This window comes from Ambystoma mexicanum, chromosome 7q (genome assembly GCF_040938575.1).
Source record: "Ambystoma mexicanum isolate Mex_15411 chromosome 7q, UKY_AmexF1_1, whole genome shotgun sequence".
In the NCBI taxonomy this organism is placed as follows: Eukaryota; Metazoa; Chordata; class Amphibia; order Caudata; family Ambystomatidae; genus Ambystoma; species Ambystoma mexicanum.
Genome location: NC_090941.1, coordinates 304,355,809 through 304,370,645, shown reverse-complemented (window position 1 = coordinate 304,370,645; position 14,837 = coordinate 304,355,809). Strand labels below are relative to the sequence as shown.

General features: G+C 46.3%; 1 protein-coding gene across 3 annotated transcripts in view; it reads right to left on the bottom strand.

Annotated features, from left to right (window-relative positions):
- FBXL3 (F-box and leucine rich repeat protein 3) overlaps positions 1 to 14,837 on the bottom strand; it is a 168,279-nt gene that overhangs the window by 57,184 nt on the left and 96,258 nt on the right. For all 3 annotated transcript variants that reach the window (XM_069639780.1, XM_069639782.1, XM_069639781.1), the window contains exon 3: positions 1,575 to 1,697. In XM_069639780.1, coding sequence (XP_069495881.1) covers positions 1,575 to 1,697 — 123 coding nt within the window. The remainder of the gene's footprint in view (positions 1 to 1,574; positions 1,698 to 14,837) is intronic.

Below are 14,837 nucleotides of genomic sequence, written 5' to 3'. Positions count from 1 at the left end.
GGAAATCTATAACTCCTCTTAACCTTATTTGAAGAGGAAGATGAAGAGCGTCTCAATCTACTGCGTGATCAAGACCTCTTAGAATGTTTACGGCAATCCGATTCTTTCGAATCGCTTGATTTTCTATGCTTTTTTGACGAGGCCTTCGAGGAGGCCTTGAAGCTTCCCGCCCCATCGCCAGTTTACCTTTCCTCTCACAAAGGGCCTTCTCCGTCATCGACTGACAGGAGCCACTGTCGCCGGTTCAACATTTTCTTGAACCCCGTCTTGGGTGTAGTAAGGGTGGAAGAAGACGAAATTTCGAAGCGCGCCTTTCTCAAAAGCGAAGCAATCGGAAAAACGGAACTGATGCCAACTGGGCGCGGCATGAGCTATTTATACTGATGGTGAAGTCGACACGGTACGGAGCCCGTCGAGGGACATCGACGCCACAACCTCGTGCACAGCGTTCTCTGCCAAGAATTTCTTTTTTCCAAAGCAGCGAAGCTGGCAGGATACGAATATCATAAGATGAGGAATACGTGGGAGGACACAATCCATTCGAAGTGAGGCATGCAGGCAAACTTAAGTTGTTGATGTGGCAGAAAGACCAGAGAGGCAAAGAGGCTGCCCCTTTTGAAGAGAGCTATTCAGAGGAAGAGTGCCCTACCTGGTGGAAGGTGTTGAAGTGTCTTAACCTAAATCTTGTCAGAACTAAAACTTATTTTGAATCACAAAGCACTGAAGCTGTAGTGGTATTACAAAGTACTGAGGCTATGGTGGTAGATCTGGTTGTCAGTAGATGCAACATTTCAGTAACCTAAGTGGAGTACTATGAGACAAAGGAGAAGGTTCTCATGGTAAACTTTAGTATAAGTGAAGTTGTTGAAGTAGAAGCAGCAGCACTGCGAAGTCATCTGGCAAAGATACCTACTGTGAATCCAACACTTGTAACCAATGACATACTGACCGTTAACCAAGAACTGTGTTTCACTGACAGTTGTAGAAATTGCATTTCTTTTGAACTGTGGCAAGTCTTCTTGGATTACTGGAAATGGTGGCAAAGCATTGTGGCTGGGAATACCATTGGTGCTGTTCTGAGGAAGTGAAAACTCCATATGTCACCAAGAAGAAAATAATTGCTATTGTTGGAGCTTTGGTTAACAAAACTTTACCTTGACATTGAAACATCAAGAAATGATCTGAGACTATCTTACCTAAAGGGATTTCCTGGTTAATTGTTTCTGTTGAACATTGGAGTTCAATTCACTTTGAATCCTGGGGAAGGGAACTCTCCCAGGTTATTGAGAGGTTATCAAGAAACTGATTGTCATTGATGTTATTTGAATTGCCATATATTTTTATTTGTATGTAATGTTTAGTGTTAGGGCTAGACCTCCTGTGTTAAGAGTGTTTCCCTTTTGTTTTGGTTAGGCAGGGAAATCTTCAGCACAGTAGGGATAGTGAGGCATTTAATATAATTTATACTTTAATAAAATGGCATGTTTTGAACAATCATCAAACAGTTGTCTGTCTCGCATTGCTGACTCCTCACACTCACACAGTTAAAATCTTTGCATCACCCACAATGTTACCTTTGGTAAATCCATAAAACTCGGTCGAGCAGTTGAAATAAGTCCAAGTGTTTTCAAAGAGCAATTCACTAGCTGTGAGAGAATATCACAGGCTGCTTCTGCAGATTCCTTGCTGCTGTCCACCTTAAAAAGTTAATACATGAATTAGCCTAATCTCAAAAAAAGAATAAACACATTTTAAATGTAAACAGTACCCAAAACTTAATCAGACACTTATCTGCCTTGCCATTTTAAATCGATTCCTCATTTAAAACGACAATGGCTTGTAAAATAATTGTTTTAGCTGAATACCAATTAAGTTAAACAGTGCACTATAGTTTAAATGAATTTTTTCCCCAGAATATAAGTTTGGTTCTAGAGATGAAAAACAAACCATTAGTATTTGCAGCACCCTGATTCAGAGTGCAGACATTAAGATCAACAACATCCTCCCTTCCTTCGAGTGGCTATGAGAGCAACGCCAAAATAGCACCTGTCAGTCTTCTGCACCCCTAAAATTTTGAAAATGTGAGAGGGGCGAGTGAAGGTGAAGAACAGTCATTGGCATGTCAGGGGCCCCACTCTTTCACATAACTGGCAAGAAGGGTGCCACACTGTTCCGAGTCGTCCTATTGCAGCTTGTGAAGGAAAGGGCCTTTAGAAGAACATCAAAAAGCAAGCCACTGCCAATGTCCAAGATACATTTCACCATCAAGGAGTTGAAAGAAAAAACACACGCAAATTAGTAAAGAAGTCCTTGAGAAGTGGTAAGTGGGGGATTGGAAGACTAAACAAAAACTTGCATGGGACTTGGGGCACAAACACGTGAAAGCAATAGGCTACTGAAACAGAAAGCAAGGATGAGTCTGGCTTACCTGAGAAAATTATAATACAGTATCTGTCAAGAATGGTCTGCATACAGAACATTTACTTGTTTTGATGAATGTGTTCCGTTATCAGGAGAGGGGGGGTAATCAAAAATAAAAAACAAGCATTAGCTAAGTCGATACATCTCGCTTTGTACATGTGAAGGGTAAGATTTGTTTGTAAAGCCCCCACAGGTCAAAAATTGTTACATCCTACATTTGCAAAGCCAGACCGGCTTTGCCAATGCTTGGTAGTATAGATCATCCTTTGAAGAGAATTGGCAGCGCGTCCACTTGAAAATGTATGCGAAATAGACAAGCTCTCCATATGTACCGCAAACTTGAATGTTTTAATTTCTATGACCAGCTTCTACATGCATGCTCCAGAAATCACTTAGGTATTATCCGCATATCCATGAAGACCTGTTATTTGGATTGCATACGCCTGCTGCAAAGTTGAAGGTAAGATTGGCTTAGCATATACAGGAGCACATCACTCTGCAATCAAGTCTGAAGATGTTCCTACTGAGCTGATTTCTTCTACCACTGTAAGAGCTACTGGTATCTCTAATAATCCTGTGCCTCATCCAATTACAAGCTCCTTAAAAGAAATTACACATCGTACCTCAGACAAACAAGCATTTATATTAAGTCCCCTTTCCCCCATATTCTACTATGACATGGCCTGTTGTGTAAATTAAAGTGCACAATTAACTGTACCCAGAGGAGTGTTTTCAGATTTTCCTCATGAGAATGAAAATGTAGTTTAAGTCATGTTACAGAGGTACCAAGTAGATCCAAAGAGGAAGAACAGGACCCAGATTTGGTCACATTGTTATCCAAGGTACCCGATAAACTGTGGTTGCCACTTGCAAAGGAGATGTGTTGATTAAAAATGCAGAACCTCTCCAAATCCACGTTAACCCATTGAAGTCACTATTGCAAATCACCAGTATCCTTTCCACCTCAGGTTTTGAAGAGGGATCACAGCCGTTATGGTATACCTGTAAAAAGTACAATATGCTGCGCCACGATGGACTGCAACGGACCGAGTGTATGGCGCTGAATAGATGGACAGTAATGTGTGAATAAACATTGCTTTGGAAATGCTTGTTCCGCAATATACGCTCAGGAGAAGCCTCTTGAGCGGTTTTTAAAAAAAAAGCAGTGTGCTACTGCCCTTCCCAGCCAGCACCTTTGTGAATCTTCATGGAAACTATTAAACAATCTTGTAAAAATGCTAATTGGCAACCAAAAAGGTTGCCTAATAATCGGTGCTTGAACTAAGGGAAAAAGAACAAATGGCTTACTCCTGGTAATGTTTTCTGATGGATGCTTCTCCCACAGATTCCTCATCTTTGATATATGTATTCCTGCTTGCATATCTCAGGACAATTTTCTCGACAGCAGGGAGCAACTTCGGTGTCGAGGTCCCTCAACGCTCTCGATTCTCACATCCAGATGTGAGGTGGTGGCGGTATAACTAGCACTGCAACTCATTACCTCAGTTACTAGTTTTTCATTCCACGTTGTGCTCCGCCCTCTGGGGAAAAACAGTATGAATGTTTTTTAGGCGTTGACAAAGAGAAGGAATGTAAGATTGCTCTTAATCAGAGGAGTAGGATAGCAGGGTGCTGAAGAATCTGTGGGAGGAACATACATCAGAAAGAACATTACCAAGGATAAGTTATTTGTGCTTCTAATGGATTGTGTCCTTCCACCGATTCCTCAACTTTGCTAGACTTCCATAGCAGTAAGTGCGATGGCGGCGGGAGAGTGAATTCACATCATTTCTACTCCCTGATGTTATGGAGGACCACCCTTTCAAAACTAGCACCCTCACTCTACAGGGTGTCTAGACAGTAATGTTTCGAAAACGTGCAGAGTGACGACCAAGTTGCAGCTTTACAGATATCCTGCATTGGAACACCTCTTTGTAAGACAGAAGAGTTAGCCACTCCTCTGGTAGAGCGAGCTCTTAGGAGCTTCCTTCCCTGCTATGGAATAGCATTCTGAAATGCCAAGTATGATCCATTTTTTTTTTTTGTTTACATTTGTTTATTGATTTTTAAAAAAATGTTTTTATTGGCATTTATTATTAAACATACATTTTAGATTGTAGAGCAGTCTTATCAAAGTTATGTTCTAGCGGCTATAGTATTAGGTCTCAAACAACATTTAAACAATAAACAACAACGTCTGTCTGTGGCTGCCAAGGTGGGTTCGTAGCAATTGCTGATCAGGTGGTGTTCGTACTATTGTGGTGGACATGGAGGTTCTCCGGCCGGGATATCCGTCGGTGTTCTATTTGTGCCGTTTCCGGTCTGTGTGGTTATTCTGTGCTTTTTCAGGGGGGTTTGTCGTCTCCTGTGAGGGACAAGTCTCTGATTAGGGCCTTCCATGCTTCTAGGGTGGGGCTTATGTCGCTGTCTGATCCTTTGTTTCCTTCAATCCAAGCATTAGTCTCTGCTGTTGTCCATCTTTCCATTTCTCTGCTCCATAGTATGTATCGTGGGCCTCCAGGTGTTTTCCATGCCATGGCGATTGCCCTTTTTGCCAGTATACATGCCAGGTCCATGAATTTCACTACGTGATTGTGCTTGCTTAGTCGAGGGTATGTGCCCAATAGGCATTCCTGCGGGGTCCAGTCATATCTGCGCACTCCCGTTCTTCTGCATGCTTGCGTGATCTTGGCCCAGAATCTTTGTGTTTTGGGGCAGCTCCATAACATGTGCATTAAGTCCGCCTGTCCATTTCCGCACCAAGGGCAGTTTGGCGAGGCCCGTTTGTTGAAGCTTGCAACTCTGATGGGTGTCATATATGTCCTGTATAGGATGTTCAGTTGGATTAGTCTGAATCTGCCGTTTCTGGACACCTCTTGTGTACGCCAGTGCCCTTTCCCACTCTCTGACATTGTGTCGCCTAGATCCTTCTCCCATTTCTCCTTTAGGTCGTTGCTACGTGGGTTGGGCCTATCTGTTAGTTGGTGGTATAGTCTGGACACAGGTCTCCAGCCATCGCTCAAGTTATGCATCTCTGCGAGTATGGGGTTTTGTGTTGGTTCTTCTGGCCAGGCGCCCCATTTTTTCTTTGCTGTGTGTTTGACCCGTTGGTACCAGAGAAATGATCCTTTAGCCAGCCCCACCTGCTCGTGCAGCTCTTCAAACTCTCTAAAGACCCCATTCTCGAACATGTAAGCCCATGCGTACAGTCCAACCTGTTCCCATTTCCTCATTGCTGGTATATCTGCGGGCACTTTACAGACATCTGCCAGCATTGGGACATCTGGTGCATAGGGCTGTTGCATTCGAGTTATTGCCTTAGTTCTGTTCCATATCTGTCTGCCCAGTCGGCGGATGTGTTGTGTTCGTCGGAGGGTTCCACAGAATTTGTTTGATATATGTCGGTACTATCAGGTGCTGCAGGAGGCCAGTCTCAGGTGTTGTCTCATCCGATAGCCATCTTGCTACGTGGCTAAGCTGTGCTGCCAAGTAATATTTCTCTAGGTCTGGGAGTTGTATCCCTCCCTCTTTGTATGGTAGTGTGAGTGTGCTTAACGATACTTTATGCCTGGCCGGGCCCCATATAAAGTCTTTAATCAATACTTCTAGTTTCCTGAAGAAGGGTGGTCGAATGTAGTGGCATATGTTTTGGAAGTGGTATAGGAACCTCGGGAGTATTATCTTGGTGATTGCTGCTCTTCCCATCATGGACAGTGGTAATTTGGACCAGAATCTCATGTATTTATGTAGGCCGTTTTTCACTGCTACTGTGTTGCTTTCGTGTGTGAGTTATGGTGTGTGTCTGATGTTTACCCCTAAGTATCTGAATCCCTCTGCCTGCCATCCAACTCCCACTTCAAGTAAATCCTTGGGGTTCACCTCTTTCAGTTTTGCCAATGGGTATACGCATGATTTATGCTTGCTGAACTGTATCCCGGTGTAGCGTGCGTAGTTATCTAGTATCTCTAATACCGTCTGGCGTTTATGTGTGGCTCCCTCAGGTATAGCAGCAAATTATCGGCATATAGGGATATTATATTATGTGTGCTGCCAATCTTTATACCAGCGTCGAAGAACTGTTTTCTTAAATAGATGGCCATTGGTTCCAACCCTAGTATGTAAGACATGGGGGATAACGGGCAGCCCTGTCTGGTACCTCTCTGCATCTCCCACGCCCTGGACACCGTGCTCCCGGTCTTCACTCTGGCCCGGGGGTTGTTATAGATCACTTTGACCCACCTCACAAATCCCTCTCCGAAACCAAAGTCCCTCAGCACCTCCACTATCCACTCCCAATATATGGAGTCGAACGATTTGATTGCGTCCAACGACAATACTGCCAGTCTTTCCTCGCTCCCCGCGGTCTGTGCTATGATGTGTTGCAGCCTGCGTAGGGTGGCCGTGGTATTGCGGCCCGGTACAAATGCATTTTGATCTTTGTGTATCAGTTATCCTACCACTCTCGCTAGCCGTTTGGCCAGTATGGAGGTCAATATTTTACTGTCGTAGTTCAACATCGCCAGTGGGCAGTATGAGTCGCAGGCTTCAGGAGGTTTGTTTGGTTTGAGTATCGGGACAATCAGTGTTTTTCTCATAATAAAATTTGGAGAGCCTTTCCCAGGCCTCTTGGCATCATGTTCTGATCTCTTTCAGCTTTAGCTCATCTGCTTCATTGGGTTGGGCGTTCGCCTCCAATTGCTTTATTTCCTCTTCCTTGGCCTCTAGTTCAAGCTTTAGCTGTCTCCGAACCCCCCCAGCTCCCGCTATCACCTCCCCCCTTGTCACTACTTGCATCGTTTCCTATAGCGTGGCCATTTTGCTTACGCGGTCTTTGTTTATTTGCATAAACTCCTCTAGTTTGTCCCCAAGCTCTTCCTTGAATGCTAGGTCTGTGAGTGCCATAGCTGGCATACGCCTCAGCGGTATAGGGGGTCTGGGTCCCTTTGTTGTCAATTTTATGGTTAGGGGGGAGTGGTCTGATATTGTTCTGCCTAAGTATTACGCGTTCTCTACCTGTGTCATTTGGTTTCTGTCAATCAACAGGTAATCTATCCTATTGTGTAAGTTGTGGAGCAAAGAGTAGTGGGAGTATCCTCGATCTGTGGGGTGGAATGCCCTCCACACGTCTACTAGATCTAATTGTTCTACCATTGTGTTTAACGCCTGTGTGGATGTGTTAGCCCTCTGTTGCATCGAGTCCGATCTGTCCAGGGCTGTGTTTTTGACGCAATTGAAATCCCCGCCCCATATGAAAAGGCCTTCCCTGTGGTGTGTCATTTTAGCGCATATTTGTTGAAGGTGTGCAGGTATGCCATGGTTAGGGAAGTTCACTATGCATACCTTAGTTTGTTCGACCATTCCCCAGACCGCCAGGTACCTACCTTCCTTGTCGCCTTCATATCCCAGCAGTTGGAATGGGGTGTCTGGGCTCATCCACGTGAATACTCCTCTTGCGTACTTCGAGTAGGACGCTTCTTGCCCTTGGCCGCCCCAGCGTTTTTAGTCTGACTGTTTCTTCTGCCGTTAAATGTGTTTCTTGGAGTAGGGCAATCGAATTCTTTTTCCGTTGCAAGTAGGATTTGATCTGGTTTCGTCTCATGTAGGATCTCATTCCCCTCACATTCCAGGCCATTATTCTGAGCTGTGTGGCCATAGTCCCGTCTTGTTTTTTCCTTTCTCCCCCCTCCTTCCATTTCCTGCTGAGTTCAGCATGTTTTTCAAGGGTGCTTCCTCCAGTCCTCGGTCGGGTACCTCCTTGTTTCCATTAGCATGGGCTCTACTGGCCCCTTTCCCACCTTTCGTTTGCGGCAAGCAGACACTGTAACAACAGTAACAAATAATGTGAACCGAACTGGTGCACCTAGCAGCTGCATAAGACGCGTAGCGCTCAGGTGCTCTTGCGCTTTCTGTTCCCATTTAGGGTTTTGGGCACGAGCAGTTTCGTGCCGGCAACAGGACAGCACTGTTAAGTTCGTGGGTTGGGGCTTTGCGCTTAGTTGGGGAAGTCAAGCTTGTCTTGTGTCCATTTGGCTTTTTCTCTGTGCTTCAGTGCTCTTGTCGTTCGTACTGTTCCTCATGCTCATGTGGTCTTTTCTTTGTCGTCCGCCAGGTTATTGTGCTCCAGCCACATGTTGGCCGCCGCCGGTGTTTCTAGAAATACTGCGCGCCCTTTGTGGATCACCTTCAGCCTGGATGGGTATAGTAGCATGTATTTCAGGTTGGGTTGTCTGAGCCTTGCCTTGATCGGAATAAAAGAGTTCCTCGCCTTCTGTACAGCCAGAGTATAATCAGAATATATGGTGATTTTGGAGTTGTCTCTCTCTATTGTTCCTCCTTCCCTGGAGTATTTGAGGATGGTCTCTCGGTCTTGGAAGTTGAGAATCTTTGCGATTATTGGTCGTGGGTGAGAGCCCGGTGGTGGTTTTTTCTGGAGCGATCTGTGGGCCCTCTCAACCGCAAAGCCCTACGTTAGTTGGCTCGCTCCAATTTCTTGTTGTAATAGGGTCTCGACATAGCCCGTCTGGTTTGGGCCTTTGGTTTCCTCGAGCACTCCCAGCATCCTTATGTTGCTTCGTCTAGCGCACCCTTCGGCATTTTTGGTCGTTGCTTCCAGTGTGGCCACCTTCTTTTCCAGTTCTGATACTCTGATCCTGAGGTCCGCTGTGTTTTCTGTCGCTTCTTGAAGTACTGTTTCTGCGTTAGTTACTCTCTCTGCAAGGTTTCGCGCATCTTGTCTCATTAACTGCATGTCTGTCTTTACCTCTTCTATTTTTGTGTCGATGAAGGTTTTTAGCGCTGCTATGGCCTCTAATACTTGGCTGTCCTTGTTGGTTTCTTCCACTGCTTTCTGGGGTTCATTTATAGGGTCCCCCGTTTGTGGTTCCTTGTGTGATTTGGTGGCAGCGAACGAGTCCATGATGGTTGCCTTCCCCTTGTTTCTAGAGGATGACATTATGGCCAGGTGTGGAAGCTGCGTTGTTGCTCTGGTGTCTGCAGTGTTCTGGGATCTCTCCTTCGCTTTTTTCTGTCTCCCCACTGTCTCGATGCAGCGTTTGCCTGGGTCAGAGGGCAGTGCTGTTCTTGTGTTCTCTGGTTGGCTCATGGGTCAGTAAACTCTTGACTATGGGCTCCTGCCCTCTGCGCCGCGGTTTGGCGTGTGGTCCGTTCGTTCAGGGCTTGGGGGTTGAATTGTGTCCCCTATTGACTTTGACTCTTGTTGTCCTCTTAAGGCAGCTCAGTGACTAGGTTGGACTGTTGCTTCAGGGCGCAGCTTTGTGTTTCGTGCGTGCCTTGGGGCTGTGTTATATGGCACTTTATTGTTTCCTCATGCGCATTTGGATCTTTTTGTTGGGCTGTGCGCCTCCGTGTTTCAGCTCGGGTCCTTTGAAGCTGAGTTGCTATGTGCTGAGCGTTGGTGCCCCGGCTGTTGTGCGTTCTTGCTTGTGGACCGCCCTTGATTATATGTAGGCTGGGAGTGGTGGTTGCTGCGGTGCACTGCCGGGCCATGCTCTGATATTATTGGGCTTTTTGGTTCCGTTTAGTTGTGTGAGCAGGTGTTCTCCTTATTGCGGATTGTGTCTGTGCCCAGGGTTGAGGCCTCACCTTGTGCTCTCCAGCGTACACCTCTTGTGCAGTGCTCCCCTCCTCTTCTCGCCACTGATTTTCGCAGCCGGCATGCACGCTCCTCCCTGCTCCTCGCATTCCTTTTCACCGCTCCGGGGAATTCGCTCATCTGGCTCCTGGGGTCCCAAGCACGCCGTCTCCCACGTTCCGCCTCTTGTCTTGGTCGGACTTGCCTTGGTGTGCTTCTGTTCTCCTCCGACTCCCGCTGCAGTTCTGCTCTCGTTGCATGTCCGCGCTGGCTTCAGGTCCTTCAGGCTCACTGTTCCGGCGGGTGCTGGTGCTCGCTGGTGTTCTCGCACTTCCAGCCGGCTGCCTGCTGTTGGGTGTCTCCGTTTTCGTTGGGTTGTTCAGGCTTCGGCTCGTTCGGGTAGAGCTTTGGGTCCCCCCCCGTCTCAGTTGTGGTGTCCTCGAGGAGCACCCGCCATTTTGGATGTTGCTAGGGGGGTCCGTTTCGGAAGAGCGCCGGCTACTTTAGCCGATCGATTTCCAGTTTCATTGGTGGCACCTGTCTGGGAAACGCTTCTGCTTCCATGGGGTGCCTTTTTTGATCGTTTTTGGAGCCTTCTTGTCACCGTCGCAGGATCGTATCATGGATTCTTGGCCAGAGCTCCGCTGTGTTGCTTCCTCACTCCATTGGCAACAAGCCACGCCCCTACATTTGTTTATTGATGAGTGGTTACAGCTTCTTACAGCATACGTTTCTATATCATCCACACAATGTCATTATTTCTACGAACCACCGTTTACTTCACAGGTGTGAACCTTCCTTTTGGCGCCATTGGTTCAAATCATTGCCTCTGCACCTAATGCGGGTCTCAGTTGAGGACAGTTTGTATCTTACTATTTGTTGATCCTGGCGTTTCCCACTTCATGGAGGACGCAGGTCGGCAGAGGCCATCATATCATTTAACATTTGTTCCCAATCCATACTATTGTTTAGCTCTGTGTCTGCTGTAGATTGATCCCTAAGCAATTCCATCTCTCCTTTCCCCCAGCGGTATACATCTTTCAACCACAATTGAATCAATGGGACCTTCGGATGCTTCCAAGAGATCGCAATTCTGTGTTTGGCTAATGGATTTTGTACGTTTCCCCCCTAGCAGTATGCCCCGTAGACATATTTCGGGTGTACATGGACAATCACTACCAGTCCAAGTGTTAGTCTTATATACAACTTCTTCCCAAAAAGCTTGGATTGTTGGACATTCCCAGGTCATATGCCAAAAACCCGCCATAGGTCCCTTGCATCTTGGACAGGAGTGTGGTTGCTGTGGGCTAATCGTGTGAAGTCTGGATGGGGTCATGTACACCCTGTCAATAAATGTATAGTGGATGAGTCTAAATCTGGCGTTCCGTGACACCTTATGGGTCTGTTCCCCTATTTTAACCCATTTCTCGTCTGGTATCTCTCTTCCTACATCTTGCTCCCATTTTGCCTTCACCGGTAACTCGGGAGCTTCCTCCGTCCTCTTATCTGTTGATAAAGAGGAGATATTAGACCTCGGCTATTGGTGATGCCCAGCACCTGGTGCATTAGAGGGTCTTTTTCCGGCTCATCAGGGGTGTCTTCCCAAAGGGCCGGCATTCTTTTGACTATTCGAGAGTAGTTTAAAAAGGCTCGCTCAGGCATACCGTATGGTTGGCGCCATTCCTGAAATGGTAATAGTTTCCCTCCCTCGTAGAGGTCTCCCACTATTGTGCACCCTCTGTTCCTTAGTCTAGTCCAATCGAGATTAGTCAGTATGCTTCCGATTTCTGGGTCAAAAGTTAACGGCAGGTTCGGGCTAAACGGGTACGGGCCCCGAGGAGTCAGCAGCATCCAGGTCCAGACCCCCTTGGTACTGTATATATTGCGCTCTCCCCTTTCAGTACAGTCGGGTCAACAATAGTTCTATCAATTTCCTCTGTTTGGGAAAATCCCCTATTAGGCGTTTCAAGTCTCCTTCTGGTGTGTTCACCCAATTGGAGACTGTCTGCAGCTGGGCTGCTGCATAATATCCCTCATAGTCTGGTAGTGTGAGCCCTGCCTCCCTATAAGGTCTGCGCAGAGTAGTTACTGCCACCCAGCCAGCGTCTATTAGCTCTCCAGAGCAATTCCCTGATGTAGGCGTCGAGCATATTAAAAAAATATCTTCTTAATTTTATATGGGATATTAATAAAGTAATACAATAACCTAGGTAATATCACCATCTTACACAGGGCTATTCTCCAATCAAGGAGACTGGGAGGGTTTTCCAAAATGTTATAGATTCTCCTATACCCGCCAATGCCCCAGTTTGTGGAAAATGGTGATCCCCAGATATCGAAATGATTCTGGTTCTTAACGTGTGCCTCCTTGGGGTAGTGAGTCCACTGGTAGTGTGCTCATGGTACCCAGGGGGGACACCAAGGATTTGTCCTCATTGACACTGTAGCTTGATAAGTTCTTAAAGTTATGAAGTACCTCTAGTATTACTGGGATGTTGGTCCTGGGGTTACTCACGTAGATCAGTGCGTTATCCGCATATAGTGATGTATTGTGAATTATGCCACAGATTTTTATCCCCGTTTAGTTTATGTAGTGCCTGAAGTATCCTGGCAGGGGTTCTAGTGCCAATTCAAATAGTATCGGGGATGCCGGGCATCCTTGTCGGGTGCCCCTCTCTAATGTCCACTTCCCAGATATAAACTCACCCGTTTTCACTCTTGCTTGTGGGTCAGTATACAGTAATCATATCCAGTGCTGCTTTATGGGGCCCAACCCTATACCTCCCAGAACTTTAAACAGCCATTTCCACTCCACTGAAACGAAGGCCTTGGTTGCATCCAAGGCCATCAACGCTAGTTCCTCCTTTGATCGACGAGTGTGTTCCATTATAAAATGTAACTCCTGATGTTCACTGAGGTGTTCCGCCCTCCATTAAAACCGCACTGCTCCGGGTGTACAATGCTGAGAACAGCTTTCTCCAGTCTTGTTTGTTTGTTTATTTATTTAGTATGGCGCGCAAAACCCAGAGGTAACAGGGTGAAACAGAGAACAGGAAGGTAAGATTACATAAAAACTTAGTTACAGGATAAGGCACACATGAATAAGAAGCATAGCATTACATTGCATGGAATGTACATATATACATAAATTGCTTGCATATTTACAAATGTAATGCTGTACATAGAAGCAGTCAGGTTTGAACAAAGGCATGAGCATGTGAGGGCAAGGTTAGTCATGGGGATCATTGGACCGTAACCAGGTGAGGGTGTTCGCTTGAAGCTATAGTAGGATTGGTCTGTCCTGATGTTGAGTGGGAGGGCGTTCCAGTGTTGGGCTGCCAAGACAGGGAAGCTACGGCGCCGGTTTTCTTTTGTCTGAATTTGGGTACCTGCAGGCAGTAAGTGTTAATCAATTTGGTGGGACGGGTGGAGTTTTTTTTTGCTATTCTGGTTGCGAGATAGGAGGGGCTGCATTGTTTAAGCATTTGAAAGTGAGTGATGCCGTTTTGAGAGAGATGCGGTCAAAGATTTTGAGCCATTTGTGTTCTCTCCTTTTGTTGGATATGTGTTCCTTGGAAGGTAGGTTAAGGGCTGTTCTGAGTGCGTTATTTTGTAGTGTCTGTAGTTTGTTGGTTATGTATTTGTTGGCTCCTAGGTACATGGCATTACAATAGTCAAGTCTGGAGAGTATTAGGGCATTGGCTATGATGATGCAGCTAGCTTGGGTGAGGAAGGCTCTGCTTGCCCCGATTAGCTTGCATGTGTAGGCGGTAGAGGATGCTAGTGAGGTAACTTGTTTTTTTAGTGACATGGTTGCATCTAGGTGAAAGCCTAGCATTTTCACTGTTTTGGCCACTGTGATGGTGTTGCCATCAACGTTGAAAGCCTTATAGTTGGAGCAGAGTTTTTTAGATTGGTGTTGGATCTGGAGAGCAGGATTTCGGTTTTCTCATCATTCAGGCATAAGCCGTGTGTGGCCATCATGCCTGAATGATGATATATTTTGTTTACCAAGGCCGTATCTGAATCGAAGTTGCCCGAAAGGGGTATGAGGATCTGGGTGTCATCTGCATAATTAGTATATGAGACACCCAGTCTGTCCAACTTGTCAAATAGGGGCTTGGTAAAGATGTTGTAGAGGGTGGGGGAGACGCAGCAGCCCTGGGGTACCCCGCAGGTTATTTTGATGGGGTCTGCTGAGGCTAGAGTGGAGAAGACCTTCATAGTTCGATTGTCCAAAAATGATTGTATCCAGGCTATGGCCTCTTTTGAGAAGTGGGCAGCTGAGGCCAGGTGTTCGCACAGGACTGTGTGGTCCACCAGGTCGAACACTGCCGACAGGTCGAGGAGGAGTAGCATGGCGGTGTTCCCTTTGTCGTTAATCTCGTTGATCTGGGTTTTAAGATCGATTAGGGCTGTCTCAGTACCGTGCTGCAGTCTGAAGCCCGATTGGCAGGCACCTAATAGTTTGTGAGTTTCACGATATTGCTGAATTTGTAGGTATGCTACTCTGTCTATTATCTTTAACAGGAACGGCACCGTGGTGATGGGCCTGTAATTGGTGGGAATAGCAGGGTCTCGGGTTTGCTTCTTGAGGAGAGGCAGGACCCAGGATTCTTTGAGGTTGCTTGGTATGGTGTTGGAAGAGAAGGATGCGTTGATCAGTTTGGTTATAAAGGGGGCTAGGTCCCTGGCAGCATCCTTGATTATCTGGGAGGGCAGTTGTCGCATTTGCAGTTGGATGGGTTAAGTGAGGCTATAACTCTTTCTGTTTCTGGGATAGATATTTTGGTGAACCTGAAGAGATTCGGGCCTGGTGGGTTGG